The sequence below is a fragment of the Adiantum capillus-veneris genome, chromosome 23, assembly GCF_014529385.1.
Source record: "Adiantum capillus-veneris isolate H3 chromosome 23, ASM1452938v2, whole genome shotgun sequence".
In the NCBI taxonomy this organism is placed as follows: domain Eukaryota; kingdom Viridiplantae; phylum Streptophyta; class Polypodiopsida; order Polypodiales; family Pteridaceae; genus Adiantum; species Adiantum capillus-veneris.
This window is the reverse complement of record NC_140953.1, coordinates 58,551,716-58,571,356: the sequence shown is the minus strand read 5'-3', so window position 1 is coordinate 58,571,356 and position 19,641 is coordinate 58,551,716. Positions and strand designations below refer to the sequence as shown.

Below are 19,641 nucleotides of genomic sequence, written 5' to 3'. Positions count from 1 at the left end.
TGAGTATTCTTCTAGTGCTTGGCTTGATGGAAATTCTCATTTGCACTAAAATGGCAAGCTCTATTGGACATGCATATGAACTTCATGAGAGAGTTGCACTAGATGATGAGTGGTGATTGCTTGATCGGAACTTTGTGCTTAAACTTAACATTGCTTGTACACTTTAATGCTTGACTTGAATGAACAATCATTGGTAAGCATTAGAATTGAACTTGTTTTAATGGCAAAGAGAGAGCATTAATTAAAACTTTTGGGGTTGTCGAGGATCATCCATTTTTAGTGCTTGTGATGAATTTACAAATGCTTTCATGGACTAACAATTGTGCATTTTTTGAAGGGGAATTGACAAATCATGATTCAACATCGGGTTGTGATTAAACAATTAAGAGAGTTCAAAATTTGCTTCATCCTAAACTCTCTCTTCCTTTTAACATGTATGCCAAAAACGCTAAAGTGAGCATGATTTTGGGAAAATGGTCAATAAATAGCATTAAATTGAGGGTTTCTATTGACCATAATATGGTGCTATGAATTAAAATTTGGATTTGGCATCGCTTAATACATTTTAGTGCTACATACGGCAGCTAGACCTACGCCTAATGATGATGTGGTAATACATCTGGGCAAAAGCAGCTGCAGTGAATAATGACCTTAAGGAGGCTGGAAATTGAGCATTGCCAAGCAGAACTTTCCGTGCAAGTCATCAAAAGAGAAAACTGAAGCGATTAAATTGAGTGTGCCAGGGATAAGAGTAACAGTGAGGCCAGAAAAGCTAAAGTTGCGGACAGACACACTTCAGAAGTCGGATGACCTTTGGTCACCTGCGGGGTGGTTTAATTTAAATTAAACGCCATCTAAAGTGTGCGGTCAACAGGCAAATTGAGGTCGTTTTAGTTTAGGTCAAAAGTGCTTTGCTAATCTACAATTTTGCAGATTAAGAGAAAATTTCATCGCTCAATCAACTGAAATCGAGGAATCACAAAGGCGAGTAGTCATTGCAGTACAGTGGTAAGTATCTTGCCAACTATGGTGCTATACAGATAAGTCAAATCGTCGAGATCACAGCTAAGCCTAACAGAAAGCTTTGAATTAGGAAAACCACTGGTCACCCGTGGGAGAGGCTAGAAAAAGGGAATAAAAGTGCTCAGCAGGTTAGTAACAGGGTTGAAAGAAAAATGGAGCAGCAGATGCCACAGCCACAGTTAATGGCAACATCGGCAAATCAAAGCAGTTATGATGCAGCTTCAAGCTCATTAATAACAGTCAAATCAGTTGGCATCAGGTTGGAATTAATAGGTCATTTCAAAGACTTTCCATGCTACATGGATGATGCAGACAATCACTATCTAAAGTCCAAGCAAAATGCTTTGAAAAGCCCGACAATACAGGTTGTGGAAGTAGACGAAGCTACCAACATGGCTAATTCACAGAAGAATCTAATGGAAGATTGTTTAGGATCGGTGTACATGAAGCTCAAACCAGGTAGTGAGTTGGACATAATAAAATTGCACAGGCAAGATCTTCCAGAGGTTAGCAGTTGTCGAGTCACTGTGCACTTGATAAAGTCAAATTACAAGGACAAAAACTGTAGCAATCTCTATAGAGATATGGAGGGTAGATGGTACAAAGCAGAAACACCTCAACAAGTGACAGAAGAGCTAGATCAATGCTTCATAGCTCATGAACAAGGTTCAAAGTTGGGTTACAAATACATGTCGACAAGTGGTAATATTTACCGCTTGATAATGAGCTTACCTTTAGCTTCCAATGCAGATACAGTGGTAGCTCAGAACAGAGAAATCACTCAAGAGACGGGGCCTACTATAATCAATTTGCCAAAAAATGAAGACACAGTCAGTAGGAAGGAATTCCTTGAAGCCATGTGTAAACGAAGGTTGCCTTCAACCACTTCAAAAGTAAACAAGCAATCTGAACCAATAGCCTTTCATTGGATCAACGAAACAAGATGGAAAGATCCAATTTATGTAGATTCTGATGGACAAAGATGGGTTCAAGTCACGGGGGTAAGGACATTTTGCGAGTCAGTTCCTAGGACACTATGGGCCACGCACATTGGGGGCAGGAGCTATGATATAGATGGAAGATGCTATGAATTAGATCTTATTGAAGATAAATTCTCGAAAAGAGCTGCAACTTTCATATTGTCACCTTCAACTCCACAAGACCAAATTGAGCAATGGACACATGATGAAATGATATCTAACTAGGTAAATATTGGTCACACTTCCACTATTGCACAAAGTAAATCACTAGAAGATAGGGAAGTGCACTTTAAAAGCTCTAGGCTTCCACTGAAACATGATCCGACTTTGAATTTGTATGAGCACAATTCAACTTCTTTCATTACAAAGATGAGTGCCACAACACAACAGTCACGGGTACAAAACACTACACATGCACCGCAAAATGTACAAACACAAACACACGTACAATCAATGGAAGAATCAGCTATTGAGATAGCACGTCGTCACAGAGACCTATCTCAATCATCTGAGCTAGATGACAAAGCTAAAATATCCACATCTTATATAAGAAAGATGCCTCTTAGAGATAGGAAACACTCTCGGATGGGGGGAGTCCAATCTCCACCTCACTTACTGCGATCAGGACAACCCTATCAACTGCAAATAGCAAAAGAGAGTCACAATACTCTCTTACAATTCAGTGGACAACAAAAGCCAAATACAGGATCAAAGCGACAACAGAGTCCTAAGACTATGCAGAAGCCACAGATAAAGGATCACATGTTCATAACAGACATAGAATTAAAGTTGTTCACAGAAGCAGGGGCTGAAACGACCATTTACCAGGGTTACAATGGAAGCTATTACAAGCTTCTTGAGAATGCCACAGTCGAAAAAGATGAGGGAAATTAGTCAAAGCGAGACTTAGTGTTGGTTTTTAAGTATCTACATGTCATGCTAATGACATATTTGATCAAAGATACTATGGGTAACGAATACCAACAATACTATGAACAGATACCTCGACCAGGTATAGAACAAATAGGAATAGATGTGCATTGCTATGGATGTGGCATTAATCATCTAATACCCAATTGCCCAGTAAAGATGCACTTAGAGATGAAGCAACAAAACCAAGACAGTATCAGACTGCAAGCAGCAGAATCATTAAACAAGTCTCCAAGTCGAAGTCGCCTGAAAGAGAGCATATCTTGTCAAAGCATACCAGAGACAAACTGATGACTAAAATATTAGAGGTCAAAGGAGTCAATGATATTTCAATTGAGAATCAAGCTGCCAAAAAAGATCAACTACAACAGATGGTCAACTTGGAATTTTTCAGGCCTGAAGTCGAAAGATCAGACAAGGATGTAGCGGACGATTCAATGTCAGAGGAAGTGGATGAAGAAATTATCTGTGATCCAGAACCAGAGCGGGGACGGGCAGTCAAGGACTTGCCACTGAAGATTTCAACAAGCAGAAATGTGGAATCAAAGATTCTACATAATAATGCTAATAGCACAGATAGTTCATCGCTAAGGGATGTACTCAAGATTTCAACAGAGGTAGAGATCAAATATCAAAACCAAGAAAAAGACATCTCAATGTGCTCAAATGATGGCCAGAAGCAAAAAGCAGAGCCAGTCATAAAGTCAGATCCTAATATTGTCTCGCCAGTGGAAATTGCCAAAGATCCAAAGGTGACACAAATCATAATTAACTTGAACAATCAGAAGCAAATGGTGCATCAAGCACATGGAGCCTAGCAGAAAACAAACAAAGAGATCAATAAAGAGCAATGTGAACCAAAGGCCATGGTAAGCATTGCATATGAAGAAAAGAGTCAAATTACTTGTGTCTAGCTAGAAGAGGAAATTAAAGACTCGAACAGTTGTTCAAAAATAGAGGCACAAAAGACGGTTCAAGTCAGTTTAAAAGCAGAAATCACCAAAGCATGTCATCAACAAGAAACGGTACAAACATCCCAAGTAATTACATCTCGACGTTTATCTGCAGAAGACAAGGGAAAATCAAAAGTCCAAGGAGGCTTAACCTCTTCCTCTGAAGAACAAAAATCCAACAAGGAGGTCACAAATGCATTTAAACAATCAAAGCAAAAAGCAGTGGCTTTAGTACCCCATGGAAACCAAGACCAACAACCTCGACAAGAGTATAAAAAGGTCTTTCAGCCAAAATACCCAATGATGAGTAAACAAAGACACAAGCAACAAATCAAAACCTATGTTGCAGCCAATGACATCAATGTCAAAGATCCACTTTGGGTAAATGATCCTACTCTCAGCACTTCAGGTAAACAAATGGGATGGATTGCCTCCCAGTACAGCTTAGAAGAGCAAGGCTACTACAATGGTCAACCAAATGTTTGGTTACCCAAACCAAAGATATCAGGCTATACAGTAGAAAATGGCTTCAAACCAAAACAACAAACAGGAAAATCAAGATCAATTTCAACTCAAAAGAGGAGATCGAGCAACAGGGCTAGAAACAGGTTCAAAAATGATTCTCAATCTAAAAGGCCTACATATCTTCAAGGGACTTTACCAACTGTGATTCCCAAAAATGGCACGGAACAGATACAGTTGAATACAAAAGTACATACAAAAATATTTATGCCATCAAATATACTTCAAGCACAGGGATAGTACAGAGGACAAAAACAAATCTGGCTACCCAAGGCACCAAGACCAGATTTTACACAACTTGAAGATAATTTCAGCTACAAACACCGACAAATAAAGGTTATAGGTCCAAAAAGTCAATATGTCGTCTGTAAAAATAAGCCAACAACAAATAGCAGAAACGTATGGGTGCCAAAGCAGACAAATGAGCAGAAGAAGATTAAAGTCATCTCCCATTTCCAACAAAATGAAACTAGCCAATCTTCTCAGATAATAGACCAAAAGTTACAACAAGCAATTTTGACAACCAAGGTCACCCAGGTATGGCAGAAAAAACCTACTTTGCCAATATGGTCCTTTAATAACCCTCTTTTTGAGGATCTGAGCTCTAAATGTCTAGATATATACTTTGTTGAGAGCTCAAGATAGTAGTCAAGTCAAGTCAAAAAAACAAAAGTCAAGAGTCGGGTAGCTGAGCCGATAAATGAGCAAAGCATTAGACCTAAGCTTCGAGTCCTAATATTTTTCTGTGGTCTATGAGTCTAGCTAATTAGGCTACAACTCAAGCTGGAAGAGTTGAGCATAATTATATCAAGTCGCTCATTCTGAATAGGTGAGCATAGTCAATGTCTTATTTTAATCATGGTGGAGAGGCGAAGTGTTCAAAACAAAACACACACGCACTTGCGCACATTGGGAGAGTGGTAACCATTGCATCAAACGCCCTTCTCGAGAGTAATGGAAGCTAGTAAAGTGAATTTAATTTACTTTTTTAGCTACATTAAACTCTGAGGAGAACCCATCAATACAATTATCTCGCACAACATAATCTTACCCATGCATAAATCTGTGCAAGCATATCGAATGTCCCATAATTGTACATCTGCATTTCGCACTCTTTATTGTTCCACCCATGCACACACCTTGCAAGTACAGGCAGCAGCAAAACAACTCCAGACTCAAGGCAGATCATCGACCCTTTTCAAGGGACAGAAGGCTTAAACAATTCACTTTCACATTATTTATATAAGCCCAATCAATTCAGTCCCTAAACACCCACCGTTGTAAATTCCCATAATAAGATCACATACCTTTGGGCACTTTTTCCCATGAGGTTTTTCCCCATCGGTCATCCAGGGTTTGCAGACCCTAACGCACTATACATATCCTTTTATTTTTCTTTATTCCCATAATAAATCAAGCCAATTGCTTTTACTTGAACCCAAATGACTAATCTCATATTCACCAGCACGTCAGCCCAATAGCTTACACTCTTCAGAACAACATTCACCACCAATTTCAAATCTCTCCAGTGCAAGCCAACCAAACAGCGCACGAGGACGTCCACTGAAATCAGATGGGGGGAGTGTTTGGCGGCTAAGTCAACAATGGCCAAACGGACCAGTCAAAGATGCTATTTACTATTATTAGTAAATGCTAACGAGGCCAGATGATGCGGATGCGAAGTAAAGATGAAGATGAAGCAAATACAAGAAACAGATGAAGAGAAGAGTTGGAATTGATGACTATCTATGGAGTTACGGTCACAATTGACGGCCACTTAAGTTTTACGATTTTTCTGTCAAATGACCGCAAATGCCGGTTGTAATTATGTTTTGGGCTCATCAAGAGTTCCAAGTTGTAAACATTGAGCTATATTTAGATCCTGGGCAATGCAAATAGCAGATTAAGTGAGTTTGCCCATTTGAGTGCCCGGCCACTTCTAAAAAGCCTAGAGAGTATATAACTCAAAACACACAATGTGAAAGGGGATTCTTACTCACTTGAGATAAGCTTTGTGAAGAAGGAGATGGCTATGGAGTTCTTGAGCTTCCTACGCGCGTGCATGGATGATTCGGCCTCATGCCATTATCTAAACTCTAACCTCTTCTCTCTCATTTGCTCATGGTGTAATCAATGCTTGATTAATCAAATATTAGTGGATGATTTGTTGATTAATCTCTCTCTTTTTTCATATTTCCCTCTTGTTTAAGCATGCTACTAAGTGTGTGTAGGCTTGTGTATAGTGTTGGTGCCCGGTGTGGTCATTCTATGCTATTCTATGCTCATTGTGTGCTTGATTAGAGTTGGATTAGTGATTGATTAGAGAGTAGTGCATGATTAGGCTTTTGTATGAGAGATTAGGCCGAATGGTAGAGTAAGTAGTGTGCTCACTCCTTGTAGCAACATCATACCCTATCCGTAGCTTTCTTTGTGTGTAGGTTTCACCTTCTAATCCTCCATTTGGCACGCACAAGCCACTTGTGTGTTTCCATGCCCTAGCCAGATCCTACTCCTCGGATTGACATTATGTTGATGTCCTCCCTATGCTAGGATGACGTTCTAACATCCACACTTCCTTCAATTGAAAGAAGCAAGGGATACTTGGACGTTGGGAAGAAAGCTCCTACAATAGCACCTTGAACAATAGCTATTAGAACTAGGTCCACCATTTCTCCAAGATCTACCTCATATAGAGAGGGGCTTTCGGTTTCAAGATTCCTCCTTATCCAACCTTACTTCCATTGGAAGAATCAAGAGATACTTGGACACTGAGAAGAAAGTTCCTAAAATAGCACCTTGGCCATTGGCCATTAGAACTAGGTCCATCACTTGTCCAAGCTATGCTCTAATATAGCAAGGGTTATAGAGTTATAGTATTCATAACCCTTGTGTAATGTGTAATGTAACTTATACATTTTTATTCAAAGAGAATTTATCTATAAATATGAATTTAACAAGGTGTTTCTTTTCAACTTACAAGATGGGACTTTGAATTTGGGGAGAAAGTGCATATGGTACCCGGGGGATTCACTCTATATTAAAAATGGGACGCCACCTGCGAGGAGCAGACAGCTTTGATAAAACCCTTATATACGACTCATATAGGGGAATATGACCCCCTTTCTATGCTTATACGATAATCAATTTAAAAAACTGTCAGGACACGGGTCCTATGGGTAGGGCCCTACCCTAAAGGGGGGTCACGAACCCCGGCCATGGGCCAGCTAGCAGTGTGGAGAGGGGATCCTAGGGCTAAGAGCCTATAAGTATGGACGGTTGGGTGGAGGATCTAGGTCTCTAGCTCCTAGGGTTCTTATATTGGTATCAGAGCTAGGGGAGAAAAAAGCTATGGAGGAGGGAAGGAGCAGGGAAGCTATCGATTTGCTGCTTCATGTCTCTCTCTCTCTCTCTCTCTCTCTCTCTCTCTCTCTCTCTCTCTCTCTCTCTCTCTCTCTCTCTCTCTCTCTCTCTCTCTCTCTCTCTCTCTCTCTCTCTCTCTCTCTCTCTCTGTGTGTGTGTGTGTGTGTGTGTGGTCGTCAAGCTGTCATGGCGTGTGCAGCCATGCTTGACAATCCGAGGGAGCCAAGGTCGAAGACCCACGTGCAAGGGGGCTTGTGCCAAGGAGGCGGCAAGCTCGAGTTGCATGAAACCCCATGGAGTTGGGCTCTTCAGGTTCGCACTGCCCCTGCCAGTAAAACACGACATAGGGCAGGGCCCCGGTTTGCCACGGATAGGAAGTTGTCCTCTGATTTCTGCTCGCTGCGCCCTGCGCCATCGCCATGCGTTATTGTCTTCCTTATTTTCAAATTAGGGCGCCCATGTTTGGGCACCCTTCCTTACTAAGGGCCAAGCCCCGTGACAGAATTGCCCTGTTTGTATGGCTATGGCTTGATGGTCAGCAACCGTCGTGGTGGGGACCCACCATTCAAGTTCAAGTACGCGTGATGACCATCAAGGCCACATGCACCTGTCTTGTCAGCCATACAAACAGTCGAATATATCTCACAATATGCAAGGCATGCAAGCGAAAAGCAGGGCATTCGACAGAAATACTTAATGAGGTATGAAGTTTCCTTCGTGTTAAGCATCTGCTTGTTCTTTATAGCACGCAAAAAGGCGTGTGTACCGCCATACCAGTTTATAATCTGATTGTGCAATTTAAGTGTTTGCAACGACTAGTCAAGCAAGGCTTGACTTTGCATAGATTGGCAATTTAGGGTTCTACATGCACAGATGCATTGTTATTTTTTCATTTGCACAACATTTACGGCAAGCAAGGCTTGCATTGAGTTATGAGCATTGACCAAGGGGTTTCATTGCCTATTGGAATCCACAACTATGAGTCAGATGGATTCCAGTTGGGCATTTTTGCCACAGTCTGCAAAAAGCATGGCTCTCTCACAGGTTGTTCCAGTCCATCGGTAAGCATGTTACAGTTTACAATTTTGAACTAATCTTGCCGAATTTTTTATCATGCCAACTTGCCAAGTAGCGATTGCTTTGGTGCAATACAATAGCTATCCTTCTTCAGCTATCTTTTCCAGTATTGGGTACTCTCTGGAGTTTCAAAAAGATCTATGCTTTGGCAATTTAAGCAAGTCGGTTTGGAATATGCTATTAGCATATGGACTTTGGGGGGGAACTAGGCAACAGGTCTACCTGTTTTCTTTTTTCCCACTAGATCGGACTAAACCCAGCCAAGAGGGCATGCAAGGAGACATCTGATACTTCTACAGCTAACAACCTATATGGCTATGAGCCACACTCACTCGATGATCCAGCAAATCACTTCTTGGTTTTCTTCTTGCTGGTGACTCATTTGATTCTTCCAGCAGCAAGCCTCATCAGTAAGTGTACTGGATAAGGTACGTAATTGATTTTTTTGGTTGTGCAGCATCTGTTTGATAGCTACAATATGCAATAGACGTGCATATAATATGCATACACTTTAGGCTCACAAGCATGGCCAGTGAAAATTACTGTAAGTACCAAAACGTGGATTTGTTTAAAGATTGGAATGATGCATGGAAAAATTGCAATCTTTAAATAGACATGCATGGAATTTTCCTGCACCTGTTTTTGAAGGAAGCAAGGCTTCAACTCACGACTCTTACATCAAGCTGTTTCCTATTTGGGGTATACTATGAGCACACGCCCTTGGGAAAGTTCTCTCTATGCCTACATTATATTTCAAGCCAACTTTTTCTCACACAAAGGAGATGAAGATCTACATTAGAGCGAGTTTTTTTTCCCACATCTCAAGACAACTGGTTACAGCAGGATGACCAGGTTAGACCATGTTTATACATTTACATTGGAAACTAATGCTTGTGTACAAAGAAAAGTTCTTTGACAATTTTTCATGAAGCAAGGCTTCTCCCTTGTGCCAAGGTACTGCCCAATGACTCGGAATCACGAGCAATGGCACACAAGATTGACCAACTGGAAAAATAGGGAATACTATCTCACAAAATCCCTACCAGTTTAAATTGTGCAAGGCACTACTAGTTTTGGCTCTCCCGTATGAGGCCGTCTCTCTCGCCAAGGGCTTTACAATCTGTATGCATGGCATGCTAACTAGGTGGCATAAATTCCACCGCTGCAAAGATTATGCTTCCGCTATCACACTCGCAACTCTTTCAACTAATGGATTTTTTACCATGATTGTTGGTTGCTATTAACACACAACAACACTAAAAGGAACCTAAATCTAGGACTTATTTCACGGGCAAAGTGCCAATGCTAAGTTGTCCTCATACAATCACGACCCTTGCAAGGTAGGTGGGTCGGAATGAGTTTTGTGTTTTTTTGTTACCTCTCTTGATGAGAGAGTCATACCGGAAAACTGTGAAATGCTTATACGATAAGCTGCAAGTTAGGCATAAGATGCGTAAGAGCACACAACTTGGGTACACACTCTAAAAACTTAAGGGAAGTTCCTCAGCCCAGCATGCTCTTCTTCTCGCTCTCTCTCTCTTTAAGGGAATAATGAAAATCTTCTTAGAAGCTTTTGATACATGTTTTGCTCGTGAGTCAGCTTGAGCCAAGGTGCTCTAACTCTCAGCTAGCACATGGCTTAGATGCTACTCAAATTAGTCTTCATCGGTTCATCCATTGAACACTAATTTGCATAAGGGCTATGAGCCACACAGGCTAAGATCCATTGTCAGGCCAAGGGTAAGACCCGACTATTGGCATTCTTTGTGTGATTTTTTTTTCGAACAGATCTACCCAAGGAAGTACACATTGACGCTAATGGACAAGCAAGAGTCTTGTCATTACAGATGTTTATGGTGTCATTTTTGCACTACCTATTTTCAGTGCGACACTCAAGTTGAGTTTTTTATAAATCTTCAACTCACAGCAGTTGATCTCTACAATGAAGTATAGATACAACAATCAGTTGAGACAGCATGACTATCCACAAGAGCTAGGCAATTCACTTCTGTGGATTTCTTGCTCTCTCTATAGCACTACGGAGTGTCTATGCACATTATTGTTTGGGGTACGACCCGGAGGGTGACTGCTAAATCACCCCATAGGCATTGAGGATCACGGTTTGATCTCTCCTAGTTAAAATTTCAAGGAAAGAATTCCAAAATCTACCACACGGTAGCGGACGAATTCAACTTTTCGAGTTGATTCCAATCATTATGTACACGGTTAACTATGTTGGTTACCGTTGCCTGCTAGTTGAGCAGTTTCTACAGAGGGTCTTACCAAGGGGTTTGACTCCGTAGATGCTAACCAAAGGGGTTGGATTGCGCAGGCAACACCCACTGTTTCCAGTACAAGTCGTCTAAATACGCTTGATTGTTTCAAAGCCATGCCAAGGGCATGTTGGAACAGAGTATTTTGGACCGTAGCGTCCACTATACCTTATGCTGTTACGAACCTAGTTGTAGGGTTCGATTTGGCACATGTTGTCACGTGGGATACAACATGGTCTAGGAACTCAAGGAGTTCAGTTTAGCTAGTGTGGAGCATGATAATGAGGGTTCCTCTCGCTCTTGTCGCGGAGTGTTTGCAGTTACCTCCACACACAAGTACCAGCTCGTACTTGATAGATGTCTCTTTTCTAGATATCCTTGTTTGAGACATATTCCACATGTGGAGAATATGAGTCATTGGGACTGACACTGGCACCAACTATCTAACAATGTGTCGCGACGAAGTCCCTAGGTGCTGGTCGCATCCTTGGATTCGACCATTTTGAGCACACAGTATCAGGAGCAATTTCAGTGGCCATAAATTGTCGGGTACTAAGTACAAACTTGTTACGATTACAAGTGCTGTGAAACCACCTTGCCTGAGGGTTGTTTCTACATATAGCTAATTATGCTATGTACATGAGAATGTCTCATGGTTGGTACCTAGGTGTGACCGGGTTGTCACATTTTGTTATGGTCCAAAGTCTCATCATGGAATTGTGGTTCGGATATGTTTGTGTTAAATGCATGCACACTAGGTGTTATCGGTCCTAGTGTTTAACAAAAATTTATTCGGAGCAGCAAGAAACTTCATGGACATTATTGTTTCTGCAATTTTTTGCAGTGCCTGTGAAATCTCTCTTCAAGATTTAGTATGAGTTTACACTCTGCCATACAAGGTGATGGCTAAGTATGGGTGTTTGTGATTGGATGCTTGAAACTCCAATCTGTTTTCAACCTAGTTGGTTGTCTCCATTCCATATCGAGTATATGGCTGGGTACTCAATGATTGAGTCATAGTTTGTCGTCAGTCGTGGGCGACTTTCTGCAAGTGGTTGGGGGAAAAGCACCTCACTCTTACTGTTGCTATTCATCCCGAGAAGGATGGGCAGTTTACAAGCATTCTATTTAGTACTAACGGATATGCAAAGTGCATACGTTAAATCACACTAAAGGATATGCTAAGTGCATACGTTAGCAAGAAGTGAAACAACTGGATCGGTTACCTTTCTAGTTTGGAGTTTGCTTCATATGATGAAAGACATGTTACAGCTACTTTTAGTCTCTACCTGTTATTCTCAAGTTGTCAACCTTAATCATTTATTTTGATATGGTTGGCTACTAGCAAGAAACCATAGCAAGTCAAGGACTTGGTTGCTGCTGATGAGTATGGCAGCATAGTAATTTCATGGAAAGATGAGCCGAGGTTATATTGCACAGTCAAGTACCTCCAGAAAGTCTGAAACTTGGGTATACATTTAGACACCTCTTCGTTATGATAACTCGTTTAACATACTCAAGTGCGTTTTAAATGGAGTCTTCACATTATGTTGGTAACGGGTCGGTTAACCAAGACGGTTGTACACGGACAACAATGTGGAAAATCAAGATATTATTCTTGGTTTCATTGAACCTCCCAATAAACCGGGTTCCGATTCAACAAACCGTTGGATCCATGAGGAATGCCACGGTGGAAAACATTAGTGTTCTTATGAAGATACCACCACTTGTGTTTTCGAGGACGAAAACTCTTCCAAAGGGGAGAGTAATGTCAGGACACGGGTCCTACGGGCAGGGCCCTACCCTAAAGGGGGGTCACGGACCTCGGCCACGGGCCATCTAGCAGTGTGGACAGGGGATCCTAGGGCTAAGAGCCTATAAGTATGGGCGGTTGGGTGGAGGATTGAGGTCTCTAGCTCCTGGGGTTCTTATAAAAACTATCATACCCTATCTTACATATAAAATTTAGGTCTCCCACAATCTAACTGAGTAAAACTAGTCAAGGAGCGTGTAGCATAGTGACTAGCAACGGACTAATGAACCACTTTTGTCGATAAGTATATGTACCCTCAATGTGTCTTTTTTTGACTTTCAAACTATGTGCTTGTTTAGCCTGCACTCTAGCTACTCATCCAATTTTGACCCATCTAAACTACTCAAAAAACATGGTTACAAAGTTTAGGTTCTTCGTGTAGATTTACAAACTCTTTATAGCTTTCATCCCTCAAAAAATGGAATATAATCACAAAACAAGAAATTGATACAAAGCAGTGTTAGTTATTGCATGGATCTTTGTAGCTATTGACTCACAAGTTTGAGGATAGCCTCTTTGGGGAAGCCATAATTTTGAAACACAAAACTTCCTCTCATTTTCCTCTTCCCCCTCGTCCGCATAAATATGATAACCCCTCCCTTATTTTCAATCTTGGGAGATAAATTGTTGGGGACCTACCTCTAAATTATATGCTTATGTAACTTGTAAAAAAACCCCCCTCCCTTGCACTTACGTGGTGCGATAAGTTTTCCATGGTGAATCCCCCGGGATATGGTACTTGATAATGAAATTTTTGGTATTGATTGTTTGTGTAGAACGATCCCAATTCCACTTGTGGTGGTACAAAGATAGGGCAAGGAAATGTATCTATACTAGTGGAGGAATTTTTGAAGGATGTGGTCCTCCCTTTTTCTCCAATGGATACTACATCTCTCCAAAGCTCATTATGGAGTGTTGTTCGATGGCCTAAGCTTCTTTTGCAATCTTCCATAATGAATGACAACGTAATTGACACAAATGAAAGCTACAATGGTGATGAACAAGGGGATCATCTTGATCCTCTAGTTATAGATGCAATACATATTACAAGCCCAGAGTTTGAAATGTTAGTACGAGAATCTTGGAGAAATCAAAGGTCCTTTTAAAGGATGACACAATGATGCACACTGTGAATGAAGGGACCATCTTGTATGTATTTCCACATGATTATGTCAATTTTTAGGTACTTGGTGATGACTTTATGGGTCTAGATATTGAAAGGAAGAATGCAATCAGTGAGAATATTCTTGAAGTGGGAAGCATCACTTTGCTAAAGTGGCCCATCCAACAGACAACCATGTTGGATGGGAGCCCACTACAATGCTTTGTTCCTGTTGATGGGATGCATACTAGACATGAGGATGTATCCAATGATGATAATGCTGGGGAAAAACTTGATGGTAGTTTTGATGCCCCTTTTCTAAGGAAGAGATGATACACTTTCATCAACAGGACTCAAAAAGTGCAAGCAGCACCAGCTTCTACTTTTTATCTTTCAGCTAAGTCAATTCAAAGGGTTTCATGCTTTGATTGTTGTGGACAAAAATGATGTCAATTTGCAGATCATGATTTGGTGACAGTATTACTGAAAGAATCTTGGGGAAAGTCTCAAAAGGCACGCACAAATTATGTATATGATGTCCTATCTATATGCTATCAGGAAGATGAGAAGATGCGATACCAATTCAAGATAAATGGCTCCAGTGTTTGCTGGAGAGCATGGTATGAGCTACATGGAATACCAAATACATCATTTTACCACTACAAGGAAAATTTTGAAAATGGTGTGTGCCAATATGTGTATGGTAACACATGTACATTGAGAAGAGGACTTCAACATACTAGTTTAGCAAGAGCACTATTAAATGAATTTGTGGATAAAAACTCTGAGAAGATGCCACATAGAAGCAAAACACTACTAGATGGCTCAAGAGAGACCACTGATTCCATCAATGTACAAACAAGTTAACATTTTAAGAAAATCAACACAACACTGGACCAAACTGGCTATGGGAAGAAGTTATCTCAATCTTCTTTCGGTAGAATTTGGAACAAAGCGTATCCACATGTCATTTAACAGAGACAAGTCAATTCTCTAAGTGCAATTTTTGTAGTTCAATCAAAGCAAGGCTAGAAGCTAAACCTTCTCTTCAAGAGAGAGCTCTTCTCTTGAGAGAAAGAGAAGTTCACAAAACACAAGAGAAGAGTTGTAGGAGCTTATATTATTGATGGTGCACATATTAAAAAAATCCAACACAAAAGTATGTTTGTATAATTCATGATAATATGGATTAAAAGAAGATTGCCATTTTTATAATACGCATTTGTTCCTAAGGGTGTGGATTCAGGATCAAGTTGCAGGTGGATTTGATAGGTACGATCACTCATGGCCATGGAGAAGGTCATTATGGTGTTACGGCATAAGCTGCACAGTGCGGTCCTACGGTCATACGGAGGTCTGGACATTGCGGATTAGGAGTCATCTGGCATTTGGGCAGTTCTTCATAGGATGTCATGGGACAGGATGGGGTTTTTCACTGTTCCAGATCTGCGCTGGATCAATGGTTGTATATGGGGGGCATACCTGTCTTTGGGGATATCTTGAATATTCATGTTATCAATACATCTTCTCTCTCTTGTACTGTGTGTTCAGTTGCATATCAATGAAGAATATGATGTTCTATTTCTGTAACTTGTCTTCTGTTCTACCTTCTTGTGTTCTGATGTTCATATAATGTAAGGCAGCTTGAGGGTAATCATTCATGTAATGCTTATTTCTCCTCTACGGCAATATCCATTATATCTAGCGACCACGAGGCACGATGGGCGACCTGTGGTGAACATGCATGCGCACTAGGTCATAGGGTCCTCCTGACCCTGTGGTTCCAATTGTGGGGAGACGTCAGAGGAGAGGCGGTTTGGATGAATTCGTTCTTTCTACACCACAGGCTGAGGAAAATGTATCTCCATCACCAAGTTCGGTGCCTGGTAGAATTATTCGACGTGCGCGCCGTACTCCACGAAGTCAATCATGTCCTCTTGTCGTGCGTTCACCCTCACCCACCCATGTTGCTCCACCACCGTCTCCGGTAAGCAGTCTTGGGGTTTCACCGCCATTGTCCCCACCTCTTAGTGTTGGTCATCTTTTTCTGGGAGGGGGTACAGTTGGGCAAGGAATGATGGCGCAACCTTAGATTAAGTATAGCTATTTTTGAGGTCTTTCAAAGGAATACCCTGATGCACATTTGCGACAATTTAATAGAGTGTATGGATTGAATCATGCTGGGGTGGTGATTTCTATTCATCAAGAATCAGTGTTTGAATCTACACTTTCCAAAAAATCTGCCAAATGGTTGTCAGAATATCCTGATGATCATTTTCAAATGTATGACGAAGGGTCCAAAGCATTTTTCAGACGGTTCAAAATGGAAAAAACGGTCCCTCAACATTTGGAAAAGCTTTGTACGCTACGTCAAAAGTTGTTCCCAGTGGAGGATTATGCTGCAAAATTCTGGATGCTTTTGCAGCGGGTACCTCAGGCACAAAGGCCAATAGATGAGGTGTTGAATGATTATTTTCTTCGAGGACTCAATAAGGATCTCAGAACTGCTATGGCAACAGTGGATAAGGTAACTACTCCACTAGATAATGTAATTGCAAGGGCTGTTGTAGCAGGAGAAGCTCTGGAGGATATGGAATCCCCAAAGAATTCAAAGAAAAAAGAGAGGAAGAAATCTCATCGTAAGTCTCAAGGAAGTAGCAGTGATAGTTCGAAGTTGGAGACTGCAAGATCAGATTCCTCAGACTCAGGCAGCAGCGATTCGGGGAAAGAATCTAAGGAGGCACCTTGGAGAAAAACCCAATGTCAAGGGAAAGGCTGTTTTCCCTTGACATTGGGTTTAGGGTTTCCCTGATTACGCGTTCTGGAAAAAAATGTGGTTCCAACAGCAGATGTTAAGTTTCCGGATTGGGAGACTCAAGAAGATGTACCAAAAAAAGACTATGATGTGGATGCCACAGTCATCACCACCATTGCATCCATCAGGACCATCGACTGCTGGTCAGATTCAGTGGTTTCCCTAATTACGCGTTCTGGAAAAAAATGTGGTTCCAACAGCAGATGTTCAGTTTTCTGATTGGGAGACTCAAGAACATGTACCGAAAAAACACTATGACGTGGGTGCCACAGTCATCACCACCATTGCAGCCATCAAGACCATCGACTGCTGGTCTGGAAACAAATGAGGGAAAAGTCAGAAACAAGGTTGATACTAGGGAAGGGGATAATTGGAATTCAGTTTGGAAAGAGGTCCTCGATGCACCAATACAAGTACCTTTGGGTTCATTACTAAAATTGGTTCCGCATTTTCATAATGCCTTGCTAAGTCAGAAGTCCAAAGAAATGATGGAAGTTGACATTGCAATAGCTAAGGGTGAGGGAGACGAGTCAGTCCCGTTGTCGGCAAATAGGATCACGGATACCCGCATCCCGGAGCTTTCAGTTAGATATCATGGTACATACATTGACAAAGTACTGTTAGATGGCGGTGTGGAAGTAAATATTATTACTCAAGCAGCTTGTCAGCATTTTGGACTCAGTAATTGGGAACATGCAACCTTTTTCGTCTGCATGGCAGATCAAAGATGAGTGCAGCCAGTAGGATTACTTTGAGGCATTGTCCTGGATGTAGCTGGCTTATCTTTTGCTGTTTCTTTAGTAGTCTTGAATATTGAGGATCACAGTCAAGATTATCACATTATTTTGGGGAGACCATGCTTACAACAAGCCAGGGTAAATCATAATTGGGAGGCAAATATGCTTACAGTTAAAAAGGGTCGCAGGAAAGTTTGGGTGATGTTGGAAACATGCAAGCAACCAGTTCAGGCATCATGGCCTGTAATAGCAGAGACACTAAACATGGTCTCCCCAAAAGGCAATCCAATGTTGTCACATGGAGATCCACCTTTGGTGCCAATGGTAGAATATGTCCAGACTCATGAAGAAGTGATTTTAGGGTTGAAGAATTATATTAAGTTTTGGAAATCTAGGGAATGGTTCAAATGTGCCACGGTATTATAGACCTGTGATAGATTACTGGAGTAAGGTGATTGATGAGCTTGGAAAGACAACCATATCAGAGGGAGGCTTGTATGAAAATTTTTGGCCAACAACTCATGACTCTTGTCACCTACAATCCACTACAATGAGCTTACAACAAGGATCAGAAAGATTTTGCAGGCCTTCAAGAGTTTAATGATCATTTTTGTAGTCCTCAACGAGATAGACCAAGGGAAGAGTTTGACTCTATGTCTGATGTGCACCAAGGTGACTTTGTTATGCTAGTTTCAAGTGACATGGAAATCTATCCAGTTTGGCTCGCAATGACTTTATCAAACATTGATAACGAGCCTAAATCACCAAACTACAAAAAAATTTTGATTCAATATTGGGCACCTTGTGTAAGAAAGAGTGGGATGATGGATACTCAAGCTTACACTAATTGCTGGAAGGGTTTTTGGGCTATCACAACTGCAAGGATCCACAAGTGTGGAAACGGTAGATGCAATTCTTTGGTCATGGAGATCCAACAAAGAAGGACCATTTTGTAGAATTGAGATTCTAGAAACGCATGCTCTAAAAACTAGAGCAAGTCTTTCTCGTGCACACCAACCACGTTTGGATCAAAATTTGGATATAGCACCAAATTTGGAGTAGATTATGGAGCTTCTATTGTGACTATAAGAGTCAATTTTGTAAACACGATCTCTAGCTGTATCAACCTTTCTTTATTTTATTTAATTAAGAGTGTTTCTTCAAATTCATGCGTAGTTATTTTCATGAGACTTGATTTCTCTATAAATGCAATATAAATATGTTTTTTTGTTAAATGGTGTCGCATTGAGTGAGAGTATTTAATTTAGATTACTCGAGTTTCATATAGATTTGAGAATTATTGTTGACCTTTATGAATATTTTGATTTGCATGTAAGATGTTTTAAGTCTCAAGTCTTAATCACTCCACCATGAAGAAATTCAAGCAATATTTTGATGTAAGTTTAATCAAGTTATTCTTATTAAAAGATCATAACCTTTGTCAAGATGTACTCATTTGGGGATGTTGAATATATATCATTAGCAGCATTTCACAAGTTGATAAAGCTAAATTATTTCTTTCCAACATGGTGTTGTTTCCATACTATGCCTATGCCAAGCTTGCTTAGAGAAATGACAACTTGAGATGGAGGTGTCAATGTGTAGGGGTCACTTATTATTGATTCGTGTTTTAGCATACATATACTCTAAAGCCTTTGAGTTTCCACCTTTTTTGGTAGTGTTGACAAGTTTTTGTTATCAAATATTCTTAAATATCCCTATTCATTAGCTATTTCTTTGGTATTGCTAAAGATGATACCAATGCCTATCACCTTGTGAACTTAACCTGTTAAATTGCGGATTTGATTTTTACTATGTAGCTCATTTGAATAGAGAAAGTGTAAACATAAATTATAGATATATGAATTGTTAACATAGAAGATATGTATCACTCGAGCCTATGTAAAATCCTAATCAAGAAACCTTTGGCTGGGTACTATAACAATAGGGGTCACATGTGGTTTCAAGTACCAACAAAATGGCTTAACCAAAACATTCCCAATGACAAGCACAAAGCACAACACGGACCCCGACGGCCTCTATGTCAAGACCGTGC

At 40.7% G+C, this 19,641-nt stretch overlaps 1 protein-coding gene and 1 pseudogene across 1 annotated transcript; both read left to right on the top strand.

Moving 5' to 3' along the window:
* Positions 1-1,175: 1,175 nt before the first annotated feature.
* LOC147427834 (uncharacterized) lies at positions 1,176-2,228 on the top strand. The gene has a single exon (XM_086496779.1). The coding sequence runs from the start codon at positions 1,176-1,178 to the stop codon at positions 2,226-2,228; it is 1,053 nt and encodes a 350-aa protein (XP_086352905.1).
* Positions 2,229-3,304: 1,076 nt separating this feature from the next.
* Positions 3,305-3,705, top strand: LOC147427833 (uncharacterized; annotated as a pseudogene).
* The last annotated feature ends 15,936 nt before the right edge of the window (positions 3,706-19,641 follow it).